The following is an 18,677-nucleotide window of genomic DNA, read 5'->3' as shown; positions in this document are numbered from 1 at the left end:
TGTGCGAGGGCGTGTGCCCGGATCTGTACCTCACTGCCTTCGCAAAGACTAATTCAGAATGGATCGTAGCCTAAACTACAAACAAAACGGATTGTAGCCTAAAACTAAAATTTCTAGAAAACAACATTTAAAAATCTTTCAAGTTTGAGGGTGTAAGTAGGGTGGGGAGCGGTAGAGAGGAGCTTCAGCAGTCTCCACGCCAGCACAGAGCCCAGTGCGGGACTCGGTCCCACAGCCCTGAGATCGTGACCTGAGCTGAAACCAGGAGTAGGACGCTTAACCAACTGAGCCACTCGGGCAGCCCAAGAGGAAACTCTTAATATCTTTAGGTAAGGCAAAGACTTGTAGATGTGATGCCAAAAATGCGATTCATAAAGAAAAAATTGGTAAATTTGGACTCCAGTAAAATTTAAGTATTTTGCTGTTCAAAAGACATAGTTAAGACAAAAGCCAACTTGTCGCTAGAGCATGAGACTCTTTAAAACTGAACCAGAGACATGAACAGACACTTCACCACAGAATATTTAGGCCTCCCTTGGCTTACAGCGGGGTCACATGCTGTTAAACCTGGCACCAGTTGAAAATAGCATCAGTTGGAAATGGACTTACTACACCTACCAGACGCCGCAGCTTAGCCCAGCCACCCTCAAACACGGTCAGAACACTGGGGCAAAATCAGCTAATGCAAAGCCTATTTGTCATCAAGAGTCAAATATCTCGTGTAACGGACCGTGACCGCACTCAAGGGGAAAGACCGCGTGGCTGTCAGGGTACCGGCTGTCCATCTCGTGATGGCGGGCTGACTGGGAACTGTGGCTGCGGCCCGGCGTCACGAGGGATCGCAGCACAGATCGCTGGCCCACGGAAAAGATCCAGATTCAAAATGCCAAGTACAGTTTCTGCAGAACGCGTACCGCTTTCGCAGCCCCGTGAGACAAACCATCGTCGGGCCATGTATACAGATGGTAAGTAAATCCATGGGAAGGTGTTCAGCATTCGTCGTTAGGGAACAACCATGGTGAGCCACCATTACACATGGATGAGAGTAAACAAATTAGAAGGATCAACTGGACGAAGGGTCGTGAGCATGTGCGGCGACTGGAGCCTTGTACAAGCTGCTTTTGAAAGAGTTCCTTGAGAAAGCTCGGCCCACACTGGCCATACAGTCCAGCCACTTCCCTTCTGACATTGGCCGCAGAGACAGAAGACACATGTCCACATAAGGGCTCGTGCGCAGACGTTCACAACAGCATGCTCGGTAGGGGCCGACACGGACGCAGCCCTGGGGCCATCCACGTGTGAGTGGATGCCCAAGCATCCACTCTTGCTTGGGCGCAACGGTACTCCGCAGTGCCAGCAACTGGCTGTCGTGCATGGGACATGTCCGTGGGCTTCACAGAGGCTACTTCCATGATGGAAAGATGTCAGACAGTGCATCCTCTAGACTTCACATGCAGCGCATGCTAGGAAAGGTGACCGCACCCTTGACAGCGGGGGCGTCCTGAAGACGCATCTTTCGGACTCAGCAGGGATGTTTAGCCTGTCACATGTGTCCCTGTGTCATCTTGTCGAGTTGTGCGCTTTAGATGGTGCATGTTAACGTGTATCAGTGATACTCTGAACACTCAGCGTCGGGGAAGGGAAACAGCTGAGGCCTTCTGCACTAAAACTCGGCACGCATACGTTCTTAATGCAGAACTTTGTGGAATGTTACTTCTCGAATTCATCCTATAGAAGTCATTGTGTTAGGTGGTGCTGTGCGATTGTTGAATAACGCCAGCCACATCTTCAAAAACCAGTTAGCCTGTGACGGCACGCGGTAAGTGTGCGGAGCTGCGGATCGCAGCACGGTGCGCAGCACGGGAGCCCCAAAACCACTTCCCTCTGTGCGGGCCGGAGCGGGTGTGTTGAAACACCCACAGAACCAGTGCTTGGGCGGATGCGGAACGCGGTTGACCGGGACCTGCCGGCCCTTGGCGGCACCCAACAGGCATGCGACGGTCCCCTCGGAGCAAAGCTCGCCTGAGCCATCCCTGGCAGGGCTTGTTCCCGCTGCAGAGGAGGGGCTTCTGCCTGAGGGGCTCTTGGGGAGCGAGGGACCAGGATTTGCCTTCAGCCACGTGGGTTTCCCCTCGTAGGTGAGCGCCGGGAAGGACGCAGGAAGAGAAAAGGCATCAGGCAAGCGTCACCCTTTGATCTGACGTCAGTACACAGAGTTCAGTTGGTTCATGTTAACTTTTGTAAGGGAATTCAAAAAAAATCTTTTTAGCAAATTTTCTCAGCTATTCTGTGTTTTGCTGCGTTTTAAAACCTGTGATCCATGCAGGGTTGTTAAATAAAACATGGAGAACGTCGGCAGGTGTTTATGTCACTCTCTAAAGCTGTGTAGATACAAAGCTTTTTTTTTTTTTAAGGCTGTTTTCTATGTGATTATCTCTAGAATAGGAAAGCCACGAAGGACCACACCAAGCCTGCAGCCAAGGAGAGGTGGCCTGATGCCCAGGCCTCAGCGGGACCGGCGGCCTTTGCAGAAAAGTCAGCTCATCGGGGTGCGCATGGTGAGGGCTGCCAGGGCAACCTCGGGAACCCTGGCCTGGAAGATAGGCCCCTCGAGACCCTCCCTCCTGCCCAGAGGGCACCGGTTGGGACCTGTGGATGGGGGGGCTGCAGCCAGAGGGATGGACACTCCTGTCCGGACCGGACGCCGAGTGGAGACGTGAGAGTTCTGGCGCAGTACTTGAACGTGACCGCAGGCTCTTTCTGCGGCCTCTCCCAGCCCGCGTCTCAGACCCCAGGCTAGGTGATGCTGCACACGCCCTGAGCGACCCGCGTCTTGGCGCTCAGAAAATGAAGTTAACTTTCCCGACTCTGCCCAGTGAAGTGTAGCTCAGTCGCGGGCAGCCGACCAGCTACATCGTGGCCGTCGCGGTGGCCCCTGCTGACCTGTGCTCCTGTCGTGCCAAGGTGTTTGACCTCTGCCTGACAGTGGTTCTCACTTTGAATACAGTAAACGAAGTGCGGGTCCCCAGGGCGAGAGAGAAGGAATTTTTCAATCCTGTGCTCAACGAAAACCAGAAGTTAGCCGTTAGAAGAATCCTGAGTGGGGACTGCCGCCCGCTCCCGTATATTCTTTTTGGACCTCCTGGAACCGGGAAGACGGTGACAATTATAGAGGCTGTCTTACAGGTAACCACAGGGGGCGGCCTCGGCCGAGGGCCATGCTCCTATCGTCAGGAAGTGAGGACAAGCTTGAAAAAATCCGTTATTTCATGGGTAGCCAAGTTCGTTTCACAGTGTTTAAGGGAATATGTAGGATTTTCAAAGCTTATTCCATAGGTTTAGTAAGGACTCTTTCTTCTCCGAATGGCCAACCATTCTGGAGCGCCTGACTGCTCAGTGGAGCACGCAACTCCTGATCTCGGGGCTTGGGTCTGAGCCCCTTGTCGGGTGTAGAGATAACTGAAAAATAAAATCTTTAAAAAGAAAAAAAGGAATGGCTGACCATTCAGTCACATGAAATTTTGTTGCAGAACAGAATTAACAGTAGCTAGGCCGCTGTTGTGCAGAAGCGTCGGGTCTCTGTTTAAGACGGAGCTCGTGGAGGTATTTGTGTCACTCGGGCCTCAGACCAGGAGCCGTGTGCTGAGCGTACCACCGGCGTGATGTGCGAGCCACGCACCGAACCGATACGACACCGTCTCTGCCTCGGGTGGGGTGGGGGCAGCGGTTAGGTTAGGGCCCTGGAGAACAGAGAACTCTCGCCTCCTCTCGTGTCTTGCTGGCACATGCACGTGAGGGGCAGAACCATCCTTGCGTGTGTCAGCGGCTGGGCCTCAGGCACAGAAGGGGCTGGCATGAGCCCGCGTGGTGAGCATGAGCACTGGACAGGTTGACGTTTATGCCCCGTGTGTCTTGTGTCCTGGTTGAAGGTGTACTACGCTTTGCCGGACAGTCGGATACTGGTCTGCGCGCCCTCCAACAGCGCGGCCGACCTCGTGTGTCTGCGGCTGCACGACAGCCAGGTGCTGCGGCCTGGCGCCATGGTCCGCGTCAATGCCACCTGCAGGTTCGAGGAGGTGAGCCGCCACAGCCGGCCGGGGTAGACGAGTCCCGCCCACCCGCACCTGACCGTAACGGCGTTCTCCCTCCTCTGGGAGCCGGGCATTCCCCGTGGGTTTTTGGTTAGAGCAGGGGGAGCAGATGGGGGAGAGTCCCAGGCAGACTCCCCACCCAGTGCTGAGCCCAGCACAGGGCTCCGTCTCACGCCCCTGAGATCACGACCTGAGCCACCCAGCAACCCTTGGCATTCTCCGCTTTATTGAATGCTGGTGTTTTTCTCTTATTTGATAACCCAAATGTATTGCTCCTTTTGGGTTCTGTTTTATTGATTTAGCTATAAATATTCCTTTAGGAAGATTAGAAGCTCTAGGTTTGCTTAACAAAAGAAACGGAATCTAGGAAATGTATACAGTTGTTTTGGGAGAAAGATCTGCAGGATTTTGTGTTCTCTTCATGGCTGAAGAGTCTGTAGAACACGGGATAAGTTGACAGGAAGATGTAAAATATTCCGATGGAAGAGAACAGTTGTAACTGAGAAGTGGGAACCGGGCATTCTGTTTCAGAACTCTCTTCAGCTTTGTGACGGTGTCCGATTTAAAGAGACGCTTGAGGGGCGCCTGGGTGGCTCAGTGGGTTAAAGCCTCTGCCTTCAGCTCGGGTCATGATCCCAGAGTCCTGGGATCGGGCCCCACATCGGGCTCTCTGCTCTGCAGGGAGCCTGCTTCCTCCTCTCTCTCTGCCTGCCTCTCTGCCTGCTTGTGGTCTCTGTCTGTCAAATAAATAAATAAGATATTTTTAAAAAGAAACACTTTAAAAGTAATACTTGGAAAGTGAGCCGGCCGCACCCCTCCCTGCAGACAGTCACTGACGCCATCAAGACGTACTGCAAGGACGGAGAGGACATCTGGAAGGCCTCCCGCTTCAGGATCATCATCACGACGTGCAGCAGCGCGGGGCTCTTCTACCAGATCGGTGTGAGGTGGGCGCTGGGCCTGGCTCGGACCGCAGGGACCCACAGAAGTAGCGTCGGTGTCCTTGAGCTTCCGTGCGGGGCAGGATATGAGGACACGGGCTGGGGGCCAGGTCAGATCCCAGAGAGTGAGGACGGAGCCAGCAGCAGCTGGGGAGCCAGCGGGGAGCGGGGGCTGCACGAAGCTGAGAGTGTGAACACGGAGCAGCATAGACCGACAGGAATAACTTGAACCTCGCTCTTAAAAACTGAAAACTCAAGTGCTCATGCCCTGAGAAAGATAGGTAATGCGGAGTTTCTTCAGCAGGAATTGGGACGGGAGGTAGAAGACTGGAAGCGTGTGATTTTCTCGTCTGGACCCCTGGGGGTCGTGGTGGGATTGTAATCGGACTCCCGGTGGGGAGGAAACATGGGGGCCTGGAGCTGCCTCTGCACACCAGAGGGCTCCGATGGGGTTCCTGTCAGGCTCAGCCCAGAGTGTGTCCTGTCGCAGGCAGCTCTGGGACTTTGAGCACGTGGTCCCTGCTGCAGATCTCTCTGGGCACCTAGTGGGGCAGGGGCTGCCCGGGGCCCAGAGCACATGCCCTGCTCTCTCCCTTGGGCCCCCGCGGGGCTGGAGCATTGACTGCCGTCCTAGCTGAAAGCATGCTGGAGAGCACAAATCAGGGCGGGCAGCAGCCACCACGTGGGGGCATCACTCAGATGGACCAGCTCACCCTGTTCTCACATGCACCAAGTCGGAGAAACTGAGGCACAGAGGCGCCATGACCTGCCCAGGATCACGTGGTTTGTGGGCAGTCGAGCTGTGTGCCAGCCAGGCCTCAAACGGGGGGAGCATCTGCTCCGATGTGGCCCGTCGCGGCCCTGCCTGCAGTCTCCCGGTAGCGTGCGCTCCCACCCCTCACCCTGTCTGTCGCGGGGTCCACTTAGAAGTGCGACAGACCCGCATGCAGAGTCCCCGGGGCCGGTGGCCTGGAGTCCATCCAGACCAGACGATCCCACTTTCCTGGCCAGCCTGCCAGGTGCGGGGCACACGTGGCCACACGGTGCGTGTTGGCTGTTGCTTGGCAGAACTGACCATTGAGAACGTCTTTGGCTCTAGAGTCGGACACTTTACACACGTGTTTGTGGACGAAGCAGGACAGGCGAGTGAGCCGGAATGCCTTATTCCTCTGGGGCTGGTTTCAGACGCCAACGGCCAGGTGAGGCCTGTTCACTGTGTGGTTCTCCTCCCGTCTCCCCTGCACTGGTGGGGGCTCCGCACACCCGACCTCGGTCTCTGCGCGGGACAGCCCCAGGGTGACGGGCACGGGCAAGGTGCTAAGGACCCGGAGGCTCCGAAGCGGGGCCCTTGCGTTTGGTCCCATACTTCACACCTTAAGGACGGGGACGGGCCGCTCTGCCTTTGGGTCTGCTTCTCAGACAGCACTAAGAGCTACTGTGCAGCCGGGTGGGGACCTGCAGGCACGGCCCTGGCTCGCTGCCCGGGGGCTGACCACTCTGCCCCCTCCCCTGCCCCTAGCTGCTGACCCCCGTTACCCTAGGCTGGTGCTTTGGCTCTTCTCCTATTCACACCTGCTGCCTCCTCAGTGCTCACCCCAGGAATGGCCTGGGGTCCTCTTAAGCTCCCCTTAGCCTGCTCTCGGCACACGTGTGTACTTGCGGGACCGCTCCCCCTTCCGGCCCCCGGACACCGGCCCCTGCCATCCTGACCGTGAGGCGCAGGGGCTGCACGGAGGCCGAGCCGCGAGCAGATCTCGTGTGACTGCCACGTGGGCCAGGAGTTGGCAGGACAGGTGGGCAAAGGGCAGTGGCCAGGAGGACGGGTGCAGCACACGCTCAGATGACTGGGGCAGAGGCTGCCCAGCCAGTTCGTGTCTTCACCTCCCCCACTGCTCTTGTCTGAGTCTCTGCTGCCTCCCGGCCTGCGCTCAGGGAGCCTCAGTCGGCCATCCGAAGGCAGAAGGCTGGGCTGTCGCCCGCCCGGGGCCCCCACACCTGTGTCCTGAGCCTCCCCCGGCTGTGGTGGTGAGTGTGTGGGACCACGGTCTCCTGCTCAAGTGTGGTTGCCCGTCCGTGTGCCGCAGATTGTCCTTGCCGGGGACCCCATGCAGCTCGGACCCGTCATTAAGTCCAGACTCGCCATGGCCTACGGGCTGAGCGTCTCTATGTTGGAGAGACTGATGTCCAGGCAGGTGTACCTGCGGGACGAAAACGCTTTCGGGGCGTGCGGCGCCTACAACCCCCTGCTGGTAAGCATGTGGGTCCCCTTCCTTGTGGCTCCCCGCAGTCCCTGCCATCCGTGTAGCTGGGCTCTGCTCCCTGCCTATACCGCGCTGCTCCCGGGGAGGGGAGGGGAGGGAAGGAGGCAGAGAGCTCACACTCCCCCGCCCACTCCAGAGGGGACGTTGGCCTCACTGTGTCCCAGCCACTCAGCCGGGTGCTTCACAGGCCCGCAGGGATCCACAGTTCCAGGCAGTCCCATCTGTGCCCGAGGGCAGAGGTTCTGTGGGGCCAAACACAGTAGCAGTGAAATCGGGGTTGACAAGAACACAGGAAAGAGCCTTCTAAGTTGTCGTCTGAAGGACAAGGCTGCGTGCTCCCCTGTGGCGCCGTCTGCTGGCTAACCGCAGGGTCCCTCCTCAGCCCCACTGCGGCCACCTTGACAGACGGCCTTTGCAGTCTGCGTTTTAGCCTACCACAGCGCCCGACACACTAGAGCCCTGGAACCGTGGGTCTCGGGGGTCCCTCGTTAAGATGAGCCAAGCGGCGTGGTCTCTCCATGCCTGCGCTACAAAAGCAAGGAGTGCTCCTTCTAAACTTCAGCAGCGAACGGAAACGAGATGCAGTGATCCTGGGCAGATTTTCCTGGAAACAGCTTGAGACCCGTGTCAGGCTGTGGGTTCTCAGGCCCTTTGCCCACCTGGAGAATGGAGGTGGCCAGAGAGCGCGTGGGAGTTGGGGGCGCTGGACCTTGCAGAGGTTCTGAGGACCTCGTGAGCAGGGGGTGAACTTGTGCTGGCCCAGGATGGGCAGCGGAGAGCCCCCTGCCCATCCAGGCTACCCAGCACCCGTGTCCCCAGGGCTGCTGGAGCTGGTGGGGGGGGGGGGGCCTCCGGCAAAGCTGGGACGCCAGCGCTGTGCCGGCCTCCTTCAGGCGGCAGCCGCAGCCTCTGGCACAGACACAGGTCAAACGGGGAGGGAGGGCTGCCTCGGCCTGAGAACACCACACCTGCTTTCTCCCCAGAGGCCCTGAAGCCACAGCGAGTGTCTGGGGGCAGAGGACTTCTCTCCCCGGCACCGTATAGGCTAATGCAGGGCCTGATTTGGGGGAGTGAGAAGCTGAGGTGCTAAATTGAGTTTAGGGTCTTGATTAGCATCTTGGAGACTGGACACGCTGTAGTGACCGAGTTGACATGGCTGCCATCGGCAGAGAAGTTGTGGGGCCTACCGGGTCCTCACCCCAGGAGTAGGGGAGGACGCCTGGTACTGAAGGGTGCCCTAGGCCAGCCGGAGGCAGAACGTGAGTGGTTCTTGCTCCCTGTGCTGGTGACCGCACCAGCGGCTCTCTGCAAGATCCCAGCTGGCCTTCAAGTTGGCTGTGGGTCCCAGGGGCTGTGCCCTTGGCCACCGTGGCCTCATGGCCCAGGGGCCAATGGCCGCCTGCACCTGAGCTGAGACCAGGCTTCGTGGGTTTGTGTGAAGGCCACAGGACAGTGAGTGCAGCCTGGCCCTTCCACCCCCGAGGAAGGCCGCTCAGCTGTCTGGACCCAGGAGACCACCTGAGCAACTCTGTCTTCTCTTCCCCGGTCTCCACCTCTTCTGGGAAAGCGCGGGCCCAGATGCATCTCCCAGGACAGGAGCTCTTCTGTCCGGGACAGTGCGTTCCAGTCGGGGTGGACGCTAGAATCCCTGGGACGGAGGAAACGTGTTTCATACCTGGCATCAGTGCAGATCCCCGTGGGGGTTAGGGCGTCCTCGTGGCCAGCGGGGAGCCGGGCCCGGGCGCTCTGTGCAGCTGTGAGCAGGCATTGCCCGTGGCACCCAGCGTGGGTCAGCCTCACTGTCAGGGGCCCCCACCATGGCTGCAGCCCTCACCGCTGCAGGGACGGCCAGGCATCGTGCGAAACCCCGTGGATGCCAGCAGGCCCCACGGCTGCCTTCCCGCCTGTGCCCGGGAGCCTCCCCTGCATCTGTGTGGGACCAGGGCCAGAAGGGCAGGATGGCCTGCGTGCCCAAGGCCTGGGCGCAGCAGCCGTGGGCCTACAGCTCGGGTTCCAGGATAGAGAGGCGGGAGGCCGTGGCAGCACCAAGAGATGGGGAAGCCACAGGGGGGTGTCGCGAGGTCTTGAGCCAAGTAAGACAAGGGGGTGGGGAGCGGCAGCTGTGGGGAGCAGAGCAGGGATGGCCGGTCAGACTCCAGAACCTCGGCATTTTCCAGCCTGCGGGTCAGAAAGAACCTGTCGCAGGGGAGGGCGCCTGCAGCTCCCTGGAGGTCTGCAGCTGCGGGAATGGGACAGAGATCCAGGTTTCAGCCTGTCAGGTTCTGCCTCTGCCTGCGCTTTTGAGGTGACCCATCCATGTGGCCTTGGGACAGCCAAGGCTGGATTCAGGGCCCGGTGGGCAGGAGGATCTGTCAGACTGACAGGGACACGGGATGGATGGACAAAGGGCCAGTTCAGGCTGCAACACGGACATCTGTAGCTTCCAGTCAGCTGCGGAGGAGGATCGCTCACGACTGCTCCCTGCCCCCCAGCCTCCCCACCTGAGGCCGGCCTGGCCCGGGACGGATTCTTCCTGGGGCCCAGCGGTACAGCTGGGGAGGCCCAGGGCGGTCTGGACCCGGAGCAGACCGTGTTGTTCGCCCGCCCTGCCCGGGGGCCCAGCTGCGAAGTCCCCCAGTACCCAAGCAGCTGCCACCCGCGGAGGCTCCTGGGTCCGGGCAGTGCCCGACCTGCCAGCCCAGTCCACGGCCACAGACGCGTCCTTCTCCGCTGCCATCCCTTTTCCCTGCCCAGGGGTGACACAGCCGGACACCCCTTGCTGGGGGCTGGGGACGCAGGTGAGGAAGGTGAGGAGGATGTTTTCGGGACTGGAGGGGAGAGCGGGGCCTAGAGGTGGAAGCAGCCCTACAGAAGCTGGGGAAGAGCCCGCAGAGGGCACCGGGGCCCGCTGTCCCTGCCGCCGCCACCTCCCTGGCCTGAAGCCCTTCCTGATCGTCACCTGCTGCACCAAGACCACCACCAGGCAGCTCCGGTCCGTCACTCCCCATCTCAGTCCCCCGCCAAAGCCCTGTGGTCCGATGAGCCAGCCTGCTCCAGGCCACAGGGCACCTGCAGATCAAGGCTGGCCTTTGAGACCTGCACCCTCCCTGGCTCTGCAAAGACAAGAACTGCTTACGGCTTGTGGGTTTGTTTTGTTTGTCTTTTTGTAGGGATCGTTTTAAGCCAGGCTCTCCTGTTTGCCCACTTAGTGAAATGCATATTTTATTGTATGGTCTTAGAGAGAACAGTTTAGGGGTGCCTGGGTGGCTCAGTCAGTTAAGCATCTGCCTTTGGCTCAGGTCATGATCCCAGGGTCCTGGGTCCAGCCCTGCATTGGGCTCCCTGTGCAGTGGGGAGTCTCCATGTCCTCCCCTCTGCGAGCACGCTCGCTCTCCCCACCCCCGGCCGCAAATAAGCAGAATCTGTAAAAGGGGGGGGAACACTTTATCCTCTCAGGAAAGGGCTGCTCCGACCCACGTGTCCACCAGAAATGACCGGGTCGAGAAGATGTGGGGTGTCTGTAGGATGGCAGGTTACGCGGCCGTCAAAAATGGAGTCTTGCCGTTTGCAATGACGTGGACGGATCCAGAGAGAACCACACTAAGTGAAATGAGTTAGAGAAAGATGAATACCACATGGTTTCACTCGTATGTGCAATTGAAGAGAGAAAATGATGAGCAAACAGGCTCTGAAGTAGAGAGAACGCGCAGATGGTCACCGGAGGGGAGGTAGGTGGGGGTCGCAACGAGCACTGAGTCGCGTCGAACTGTTACGTTGCACACCGGCAGCTAATACTCCGATTAAGAAGCTAAATGCCTTATCCAGAAAGTCATTGGAGGTTCATGAGCTTCCCCTGCGGTGGCGGGAGAGGGTGCCCTGGGCTGCGAGCCGGGGGGTCGTCCACATTTCTCTCTGGGACAGACCTGCGACTGCGCGTGCCCACTGGGCTCTGGGCCTGCTGCCAGCCCGCTCCTTGCAGGTCACGAAGCTCGTGAAGAACTACAGGTCCCACCCGGCTCTGCTGGCGCTCCCGTCCCGCCTGTTCTACCACAAAGAGCTGGAAGTGTGCGCAGACCCCACGGTGGTCACCTCCCTGATGGGCTGGGAGAAGTTACCGAGGAAAGGCTTCCCCCTCATCTTCCACGGCGTGAGGGTGAGTCGTGCACCGAGGGCGGCCTGGGAGGGCGTGGCTCGGCTCCGGCGGCGGAGCGAGCCCTGAAGCCCTCGGAGCTGTGCTGCACCGAGTGGGTTTGGTTCGGGCCGGGCGCTCACGAAGCATTTACCAGTGGCCGGCGGGCCCAGGGCCGTGCCGGGGAGGACGAGTAAAGAGCGGTAGGGAAGGCTTGTCCTGCACAGCGGCCCATCAGCCGCTCAGATGACAGCATGTGGAGCAGACTCCGGGGGGTCCCAGCCAAGTGGGCATCAGAACGTCACCCTACAGGAGTTTCCAGGGAGGGCATTAAAGCTGCCGCGTCAGTGAGTGGGAGGCTGGGGCTCTGCGCAGTGCCAAGGGCGCCTGGATGCTGGGAGCTCCCGTGCCCACCGAGAGTGGCCGTACACCTCGTGAGTCTGAGTCGAGTGAGTGAACTGGTAGGGGCTGGGGAGCCTCCCCCCCCACTCACCGTGGCCTCGCCGGCGGATGGGGGCTCCCTGGTAGGAAAGAGTAGATCCTCAAGAGCCCAACAAATGACAAGGGCGCCCTGAAATCAGTGTGGTGTTGGAGTCTGGTTGTCGGCCGCAGAAGTCGTCTCTTGTATTAGCCACCCCCAAGTCGTCGTCCAGAGCTGGGGCTGCACCCAGACCCTCAGACGGGAGGAGCTGGTGCTGGGGTGCGCCCGGGATGTTCTCCGCCCCCTCCACGCAGCCTGCGTTCAGGTACGTGGGCCCAGGCGACGGCAGCACCACCTCGGGCCCCCGGGTTTGCCTGTTCTCAGAAGTGGCTGGACAGGTCGTTGCCTGTTCGGGTGCGGCTGTGGGATGCCCGCCCTTTGGGCAGAAGAGAGCTCCAGGTGAGGGGTTCTGTGGTGAGACCAGTACCTCCCAACTCGGAGCTCTCAGCACAAGGCGCCGGGGGCTGCTGTCTTCTCCCAGGAACTCTGCTCCTGTTCTGTCCGTCCTCAGCTTTCCGTAGGTCAGTAGAGCAAGGAGATGGAGCAGGGCAGCAGCGGTCTCTCTAGCGCTGTCCAGAAGTCAGCCGGAGCAGAGTGAGCTGTGCTGTTGGCAACCGTGAGCGGCGTGCGGGGAGCAAGAGGGCACGTAGCGCCCCTGAGCAGAGACCCCGGTATCGTCCTGCCGTAGTAACTCGCACAGTAATGCAAGCTACATAGAAGCCCCCATGGGATTTTTCACAAGAGAGTGACTGTAAATGTGTAAATGTAGGTGTGCAAAAGTGTTTGTAGAAGGAGGAAATACAAAGCCAGCTAGATAACACACTGAAAGCTGTAGCAAGTAGAAGCATACTTTTAGACTCAAAAAAAGAAAAACAAAAAAAAACGATACATCCGTGAAACAAAGTCCAGAGACATTTGTTCATTGAGTAAGGATTTTTTAAGGGCCTGTGTCCCAGACTCCACTCTATGCCCTGAGTACAGTGGGGTGTTCTGGGTTGCAGAGAACATGGTCTGCGCCCTTCCTTTGAGCAAGAGGGTTTTATCACCAGTTCATGGCCTCAGGATTGCCAGCGAGGCCCGGCCCCTGCTCTCCCCTTGCTCGCTCTTGGCTGCGGCAGGCCAGTTCCTCAGGACGCAATGTCAGACGTGCTCCCTGGCACGTACCCCCTCATGGGAGTTCCCTTGACGTACACCTTCCCCTGGGGAGGTTCTGGAAGGACCTCGGTCTGCCGACTCACCGCTCCATGCCCATGCTCAGCACATCTCAGCAGAGCAAGCTCAGTGGAGTGCGCTGCGTGAACGTTGTAGGGTAGGGCTGAACCCCGGGCGGCCCAAGGAGGGACCACCAAGGTCGCTGTGGTCTTGTCCTGGTAAAGGAGAGTTGGAAGCCTGCACCACAGTGGACATGTGGCTGATCTCTGACTTCTTTGTCCTGCGGTAGAGTTGAGTAGGTCAGCAAAGCCCTGGTAACCCTGAGATACCGTCTGGGCCTTTACAAGAAAGATGTGGCAACTCCTGGTCTAATCGGAAAAAAGCTTTGGACTTGTGCATGTCTTCTCTTCTTTGTCTCGTTCATTAATTTCCGCTTTCTCTTTAAGCAACCCCCTTACTGACTTCGTTATTTTTCTCTGTTGTAATTCCCGTAAGACGGACGCTTCATTCCCTTCCTCCTCGTCCTCCTAGTTAGGAGGGCACCGGGAATGCCTCCCCGTAGCTTTCTCTTTCCCCATATGTCTGCTGAGGGGCCCTTCTCTCCTGACTTTCTGGACCTTTAGAACTTGGTTTTTATTTTCTTTTTTGATCCAAGGGTTACAAAGAAGCATTTTTCTTAATGCCCAAGTGGCCAGGAATGCTTTTTACCTCTTTTTTTGTTTCTATTTTTATTAGGTTCTGATCAGGAACTAAGGCCTGGAAATTCTTTGCTTTTAAAAACGTATGTCTGGGCACCTGCCTTCAGGCCGGTTGTGATCCCAGGGTCCTGGCCCGCTCGGTGGAGAGCCTGCTTCTCCCTCTCTCGCTGTCTTTCTGTCAAATAAATAAATAAGATCTTTTTTTAAAAATCTATGGCCAAATGTGTATCCGGTTTGGTGGGTCTTCTAAGGACATCCCCAAACCCCTGGCAAATGTATATTCTCTGTTTGAGGGATTTAAGTTCGATATACTTTTTTTTTTTTAAGATTTTTTATTTATTTGTTTGACAGAGAGAGATCACAAGTAGGCAGAGAGGCAGGCAGAGAGAGAGGGGGAAGCAGGCTCCCTGCCAAGCAGAGAGCCCGATGCGGGACTCGATCCCAGGACCCCGAGATCATGACCTGAGCCGAAGGCAGCGGCTTAACCCACTGAGCCACCCAGGTGCCCCCTTTTTTCTTTTTTTAAGACTTATTTGAGAGAGAGCGCGCACCCCCTCCCCAGCCCCACCGTCGACTCTGTCCCCGGGTCTGACCCCTGTGGGGGCCTCCTAGAAGTAGGGCCAGGACTTGTCCTCCTTCTGTGTCTGGCTGGTTTCACTCAGCACCGTGTCCTCGGGGCTCCCCCAGGTCGTGGCAGGTGTCCGCCGCTCCTTCCTTTTCGAGGCTGAGGACTATTCCACGACGCCCACGGGCCGCATTTTGTCTGTCCCTTCGTCCGGCAGGGGACGTTTCAGCTGTCGTGAGTAACGCTGCTCTGAGTGCAGTGGACAGTGTCTCTCTGAAGCCGGCTTTCATTTCCTTTGGGTGTGTCCCAGCAGTGGGATTGCTGGGTCAGAACGAATTTCTGGGATTAAGTTTTTGAGGAACCTCCACACTGGTTTCAACGGTGATTGTACCAACTTACGTTCCCATCGGCCGCGTCCAGGGGCTCCGGTTCCTCCGCATCCTCCCCAACACCTGCTTCGTTTTTTCTGTAGTAGCCGCATGTGTGTGAGGTGGGATCTTGGACTTTTGATCTGTGTCTCCCCAATTAGTGGTGCTGAACACCTTCATGTCCTTGTTGGTCTGCCGCCGGCCGCCTTTGCTGGTGGGCGAAGCGGGCCCAATCCCAGATGTGGGAGTGGGACCCTGGTGCGTGGTCACCTGGCTGGTCCGTGGCAGGGCTGTGCTTGGCGCCCGCGGAGCTGACCACAGCTGGCCGGCTGCCTCTGCAGGCCACATAGTCTGCTCTGAACCCTGCCCCCCTAGGCCCCCGGTCCCCTTTCCCTGTCCTAGCATGCCCCCTGCACGCGGCTCTGTTGGCGCATACCTCGCTGGCCGTCCACTCCTGTCGCAGCAGGTGACACACCGCCCCCAAGCAGCCCTTCTCTGGGCTCCTCCTGGGGCTGTGGCGCGTCTCCGTGCTGCCATTGGGACAGTGGGGTGTTCTCGGGCTCGTTCGTGCCGTGCTCTCAACGCCAGCCTCTGCTCCCTCCTGGATCAGAGCCCCCTTCAAAAGCATGTGTTGAGGACAGGAACTGTCGTGATGGATGTCCCCTTCCCTTGTCCTCTGACTACCTCAGGGCAACGAAGCTCGTGAAGGGAGGAGCCCGTCGTGGTTCAATGCAGCCGAAGCGGTCCAGGTCCTGCGCTACTGCTGCCTGCTGGCCAGGAGCCTCTCCAGCCGGCTGTCCGCCAGTGACATTGGTGTGATCACGCCCTACCGGAAGCAGGTGTGGACCTGCTCACCGCTCCTTTGAGCGTCCTTGGTCCCGGAGTCTGGAAGGAGGGTGGAGACAGGCTCCTTCCACAGCCGCTGCCCAGCAGGGGGCTCCCGCTGGCCGGCCCTGCACCCCACACCCGGAGTCCTGGTGCTCAGACCCTGGCGGGGTGGGGGACAGGATGCTGGCTGGCGGGCCAGGTGCCACCCTCCAAGCCCCCCAGGGAACAGAAGCTTCCCCTATGCTGAGCTTTCTCCTGTACTGAATGCTTTTCTCCAAGGTTTCAAACTGGCTTTTCTTTTGCCAAGATCCACTGGAGAGCCTTGTCTCTAGACACACAGTGCAGGGTCCATGCCACGGCTAGTCCCCTCGTCCAGGAGCTCGTGCCTCACAGGGACACCGCCCCTGCCTTCCTGCGGTGGTTGTACAAAGCCAGCTTCCAGGGCTCTGTCCAGCCACTCGGCTCTGCCCGGCCGAAGGTCCCTCCGCTGTCCCCATGGAGAGGACTCCGTCCACAGAGCGGACGCCAACGCCGTCCTTACTGCTCACTGTGGGGAGACAGAAGCTGCGCTTCTGACACGTGCTGTCCCCGTTCCCCTAGTGCACTGGGTCTGAAACCAGAATTTGTGCTCCAGTCAACCCCGATGAAATAGGGTTTGGAATTGAAAAGCAGTATTGGATACTGGTTAATATTTGGCTTATGCTTAAATATATAAAGAAACGGTCACATTTGTAAGGTTTTACTTTTATCTGCTTCAAAGGTGGAAAAAATCAAAATTCTTTTGCGCAACGTCGATCTGACGGACATAAAGGTTGGATCGGTAGAGGAGTTTCAAGGGCAGGAGTATTTGGCCATCATCATCTCCACCGTAGGTACTCCTGTGTTTAGTGGGGGTGACGGCGTGTCTGACGCCACCCGATGTCTGTTGAGTTCTGGGTGCCTCCCAGTAGCGCAGGGAAGCCGCTGCCGGTGGGGGGCTCCAGCATCCCGGGCCCTGACTGTGGGAGCACCTTAGGAACTCAGCTCCCCACACGTGACTACAGCAGAGAGATCCGGGAAGAAGGGGGAGACGTGCCTGAGAAGGAGGCCCAGGGTGCTGAAAGGGGGGATGGAGGGGCCGCGCAGGAGACGGCCAACCGCCCCCACGAGGGCCCCAGCGGCTCGGCCACCGCCCAGGGAGCAGCAGCCATAATTCTCCCGGCTCTGTGTTTCCCTGTCAGATTCTCTTCACTGAGTTGAGTCAGAGAGTGTGGGTGGGGGTAAAGGGGACCTGCGCCCAGAGACACGCGAGAGGGTCTCGTGAGGCTCTCCCCGCGATGCTGGATGTCTCCTTTGTAACCCAAATGGAGTTCTACTGGTGTCTGATATTTTTAAATGCTTTAAAATGCCATATTTCTTTCCATGCCGAACTTCCGATACCGTTTTTATTTGTCTTTGTGGTTTTTTTAGGTACGGTCAAATGAAGATAGATTTGAAGATGACAGATATTTCTTGGGATTCTTGTCCAACTCAAAAAGATTTAACGTTGCAATCACCAGACCCAAAGCCTTGCTGATCGTGCTGGGAAACCCTCACGTTCTGGTCAGAGTGAGTCACCTGAGGAGGGCAGGGTGTGGGGACAGGGTGCCACTCAGACGGCTTGGGCTTTGAGGCCTGGCTCTCTGGTGCTTCCTCAGGATCCCTGTTTCGGTGCTTTACTGGAATACAGCGTCACCAACGGCGTCTACACTGGCTGCAATCTCCCTCCGGAGCTTCAGTCCCTGCCGCAGTGAGCTCCTCTCCTCTTCTGGCCCCGCCCGGCCCCCGCCCCGCAGCCCGCGGCCCTCACCTCCTGCTTGTTCAGTCCCGGGTGACGTCAGGGGCCAGTGAAAGAGGCGTCAGCCCCAAGCCCTGCTGCGCTGGCCCCCGGGACCCACCTCTGAGCTGCTGCAGGGAACCCAGCTCACCGGCCCCCTCCCCTTCCCCTACCTGTAGCTGTGATGAGACACATGACCCGTCCCTCCCCACCCCACAGAGCCGGGGTCAGAGGGCCCCACAGGACCAGGTCCCCAGCCCCAGCCGGTAAGGCGTCCCAGACGTCTACCACCCTCCCTTCTGGGCTGGGAACCCTGCCACGTGCCTGGAGTCCCGGCCTCAGCCAGGAGTGTGGGGCCCGTGGGGTCAGAGCCTGCCATCTGTTCTCCGCACCAGCCCTTTCCTGCCGCCAGGCTGGTGCCTCAACCCATCACCCAAATAAACGCTCACATGGGACACCCAGCGTGGCTTTCCACCTCCAGGCACACTGGACACTAGGAGGCCATTATGCTTTCACGTGGCCTCTGACCCCAGCAGGCTGCCCTGCGTTCTCCGGCCCCTTGGACCAACGTTGCCTTCTGCGTCAGCCGCGTAAAGCCCGGGGCCTCCGCCGGGGCTCCACCTGGGGGCGGGCGGCCACACGGAAGTGGGGTCAGCATCCTGCTCCCCTGGAACCGTGGAGCAGCTGGCCGGGGGGCGTCTGTGCACATCCTCGGGGTCCAGTTTCCAGGGAGGGCTGATGGGGACTGTTCTCTCTGAACAGCAGGCGTGGGGGCGGGAATACCCAGGCGCCCGGGAAAGGGGCCGCGTCTCCAGCCGTGCCCTCGGTGAGGTGGGAAGGGGCTGCGGCAGCCTGTGTGGGAGGCCGGTCAAGCCCTGGGCGGGGAGAAGCCCGGGCACAACTTCACCAACCACGAGAAGCAGACCCTGGGGCACGGCGGCTCTGGACTCCGTGGGAAGACAGGCCGCCGCCCAGACACGCGGCCCTGCGCGGCTGCAGCACTCCTTACTGAGGCTCTGGGTCCCCACATGTGTTTGGAATCCATGACTGCTTCCTCCAGGAAGGCAGCCAGGGTGGCCGGCGGCATGGGGAGTGCGGAGGCCCAGGCAGAGCCCTCCCCGCCCCCCAGGACATGAGGCTGGCGGCTCTGAGGACGAAGCATGTGGCACCAGATGTGGCAAGGGGGCCACGGGGTGGTGTGGAGCCCACCCAGCCGCCCCGCCCGGGCCAGCAGGGCCCTGAGTCTTTGCCAGCAGAGGCCAGCAGCACGGGCTCTGGGCTGGGCCTTCCAGGGGGTGCTCACCTCCACTTTGGTGGGCCCCGTTTTGCCGCTGGGGAGCCTGCCTCGTGGTGGGAGTCCGTTCTGGG

General features: G+C 59.0%; 1 protein-coding gene across 1 annotated transcript in view; it reads left to right on the top strand.

The window, feature by feature from the left end:
• MOV10L1 (Mov10 like RISC complex RNA helicase 1) overlaps positions 1–17,867 on the top strand; it is a 55,998-nt gene extending 38,131 nt beyond the window's left edge. The window contains exons 16-26 of the mRNA XM_046010650.1: positions 2,441–2,549; positions 3,008–3,186; positions 3,930–4,076; positions 4,917–5,038; positions 6,132–6,231; positions 7,117–7,281; positions 11,273–11,446; positions 15,376–15,525; positions 16,275–16,382; positions 16,964–17,101; positions 17,191–17,867. Of these exons, the coding sequence (XP_045866606.1) occupies positions 2,441–2,549; positions 3,008–3,186; positions 3,930–4,076; positions 4,917–5,038; positions 6,132–6,231; positions 7,117–7,281; positions 11,273–11,446; positions 15,376–15,525; positions 16,275–16,382; positions 16,964–17,101; positions 17,191–17,286 (1,488 nt within the window). The 3' untranslated portion in view covers positions 17,287–17,867. The remainder of the gene's footprint in view (positions 1–2,440; positions 2,550–3,007; positions 3,187–3,929; positions 4,077–4,916; positions 5,039–6,131; positions 6,232–7,116; positions 7,282–11,272; positions 11,447–15,375; positions 15,526–16,274; positions 16,383–16,963; positions 17,102–17,190) is intronic.
• Positions 17,868–18,677: the final 810 nt, after the last annotated feature.

This window comes from Meles meles, chromosome 7 (genome assembly GCF_922984935.1).
Source record: "Meles meles chromosome 7, mMelMel3.1 paternal haplotype, whole genome shotgun sequence".
Taxonomy (NCBI): Eukaryota; Metazoa; Chordata; class Mammalia; order Carnivora; family Mustelidae; genus Meles; species Meles meles.
This window is presented reverse-complemented; position numbering and strand designations above follow the sequence as displayed.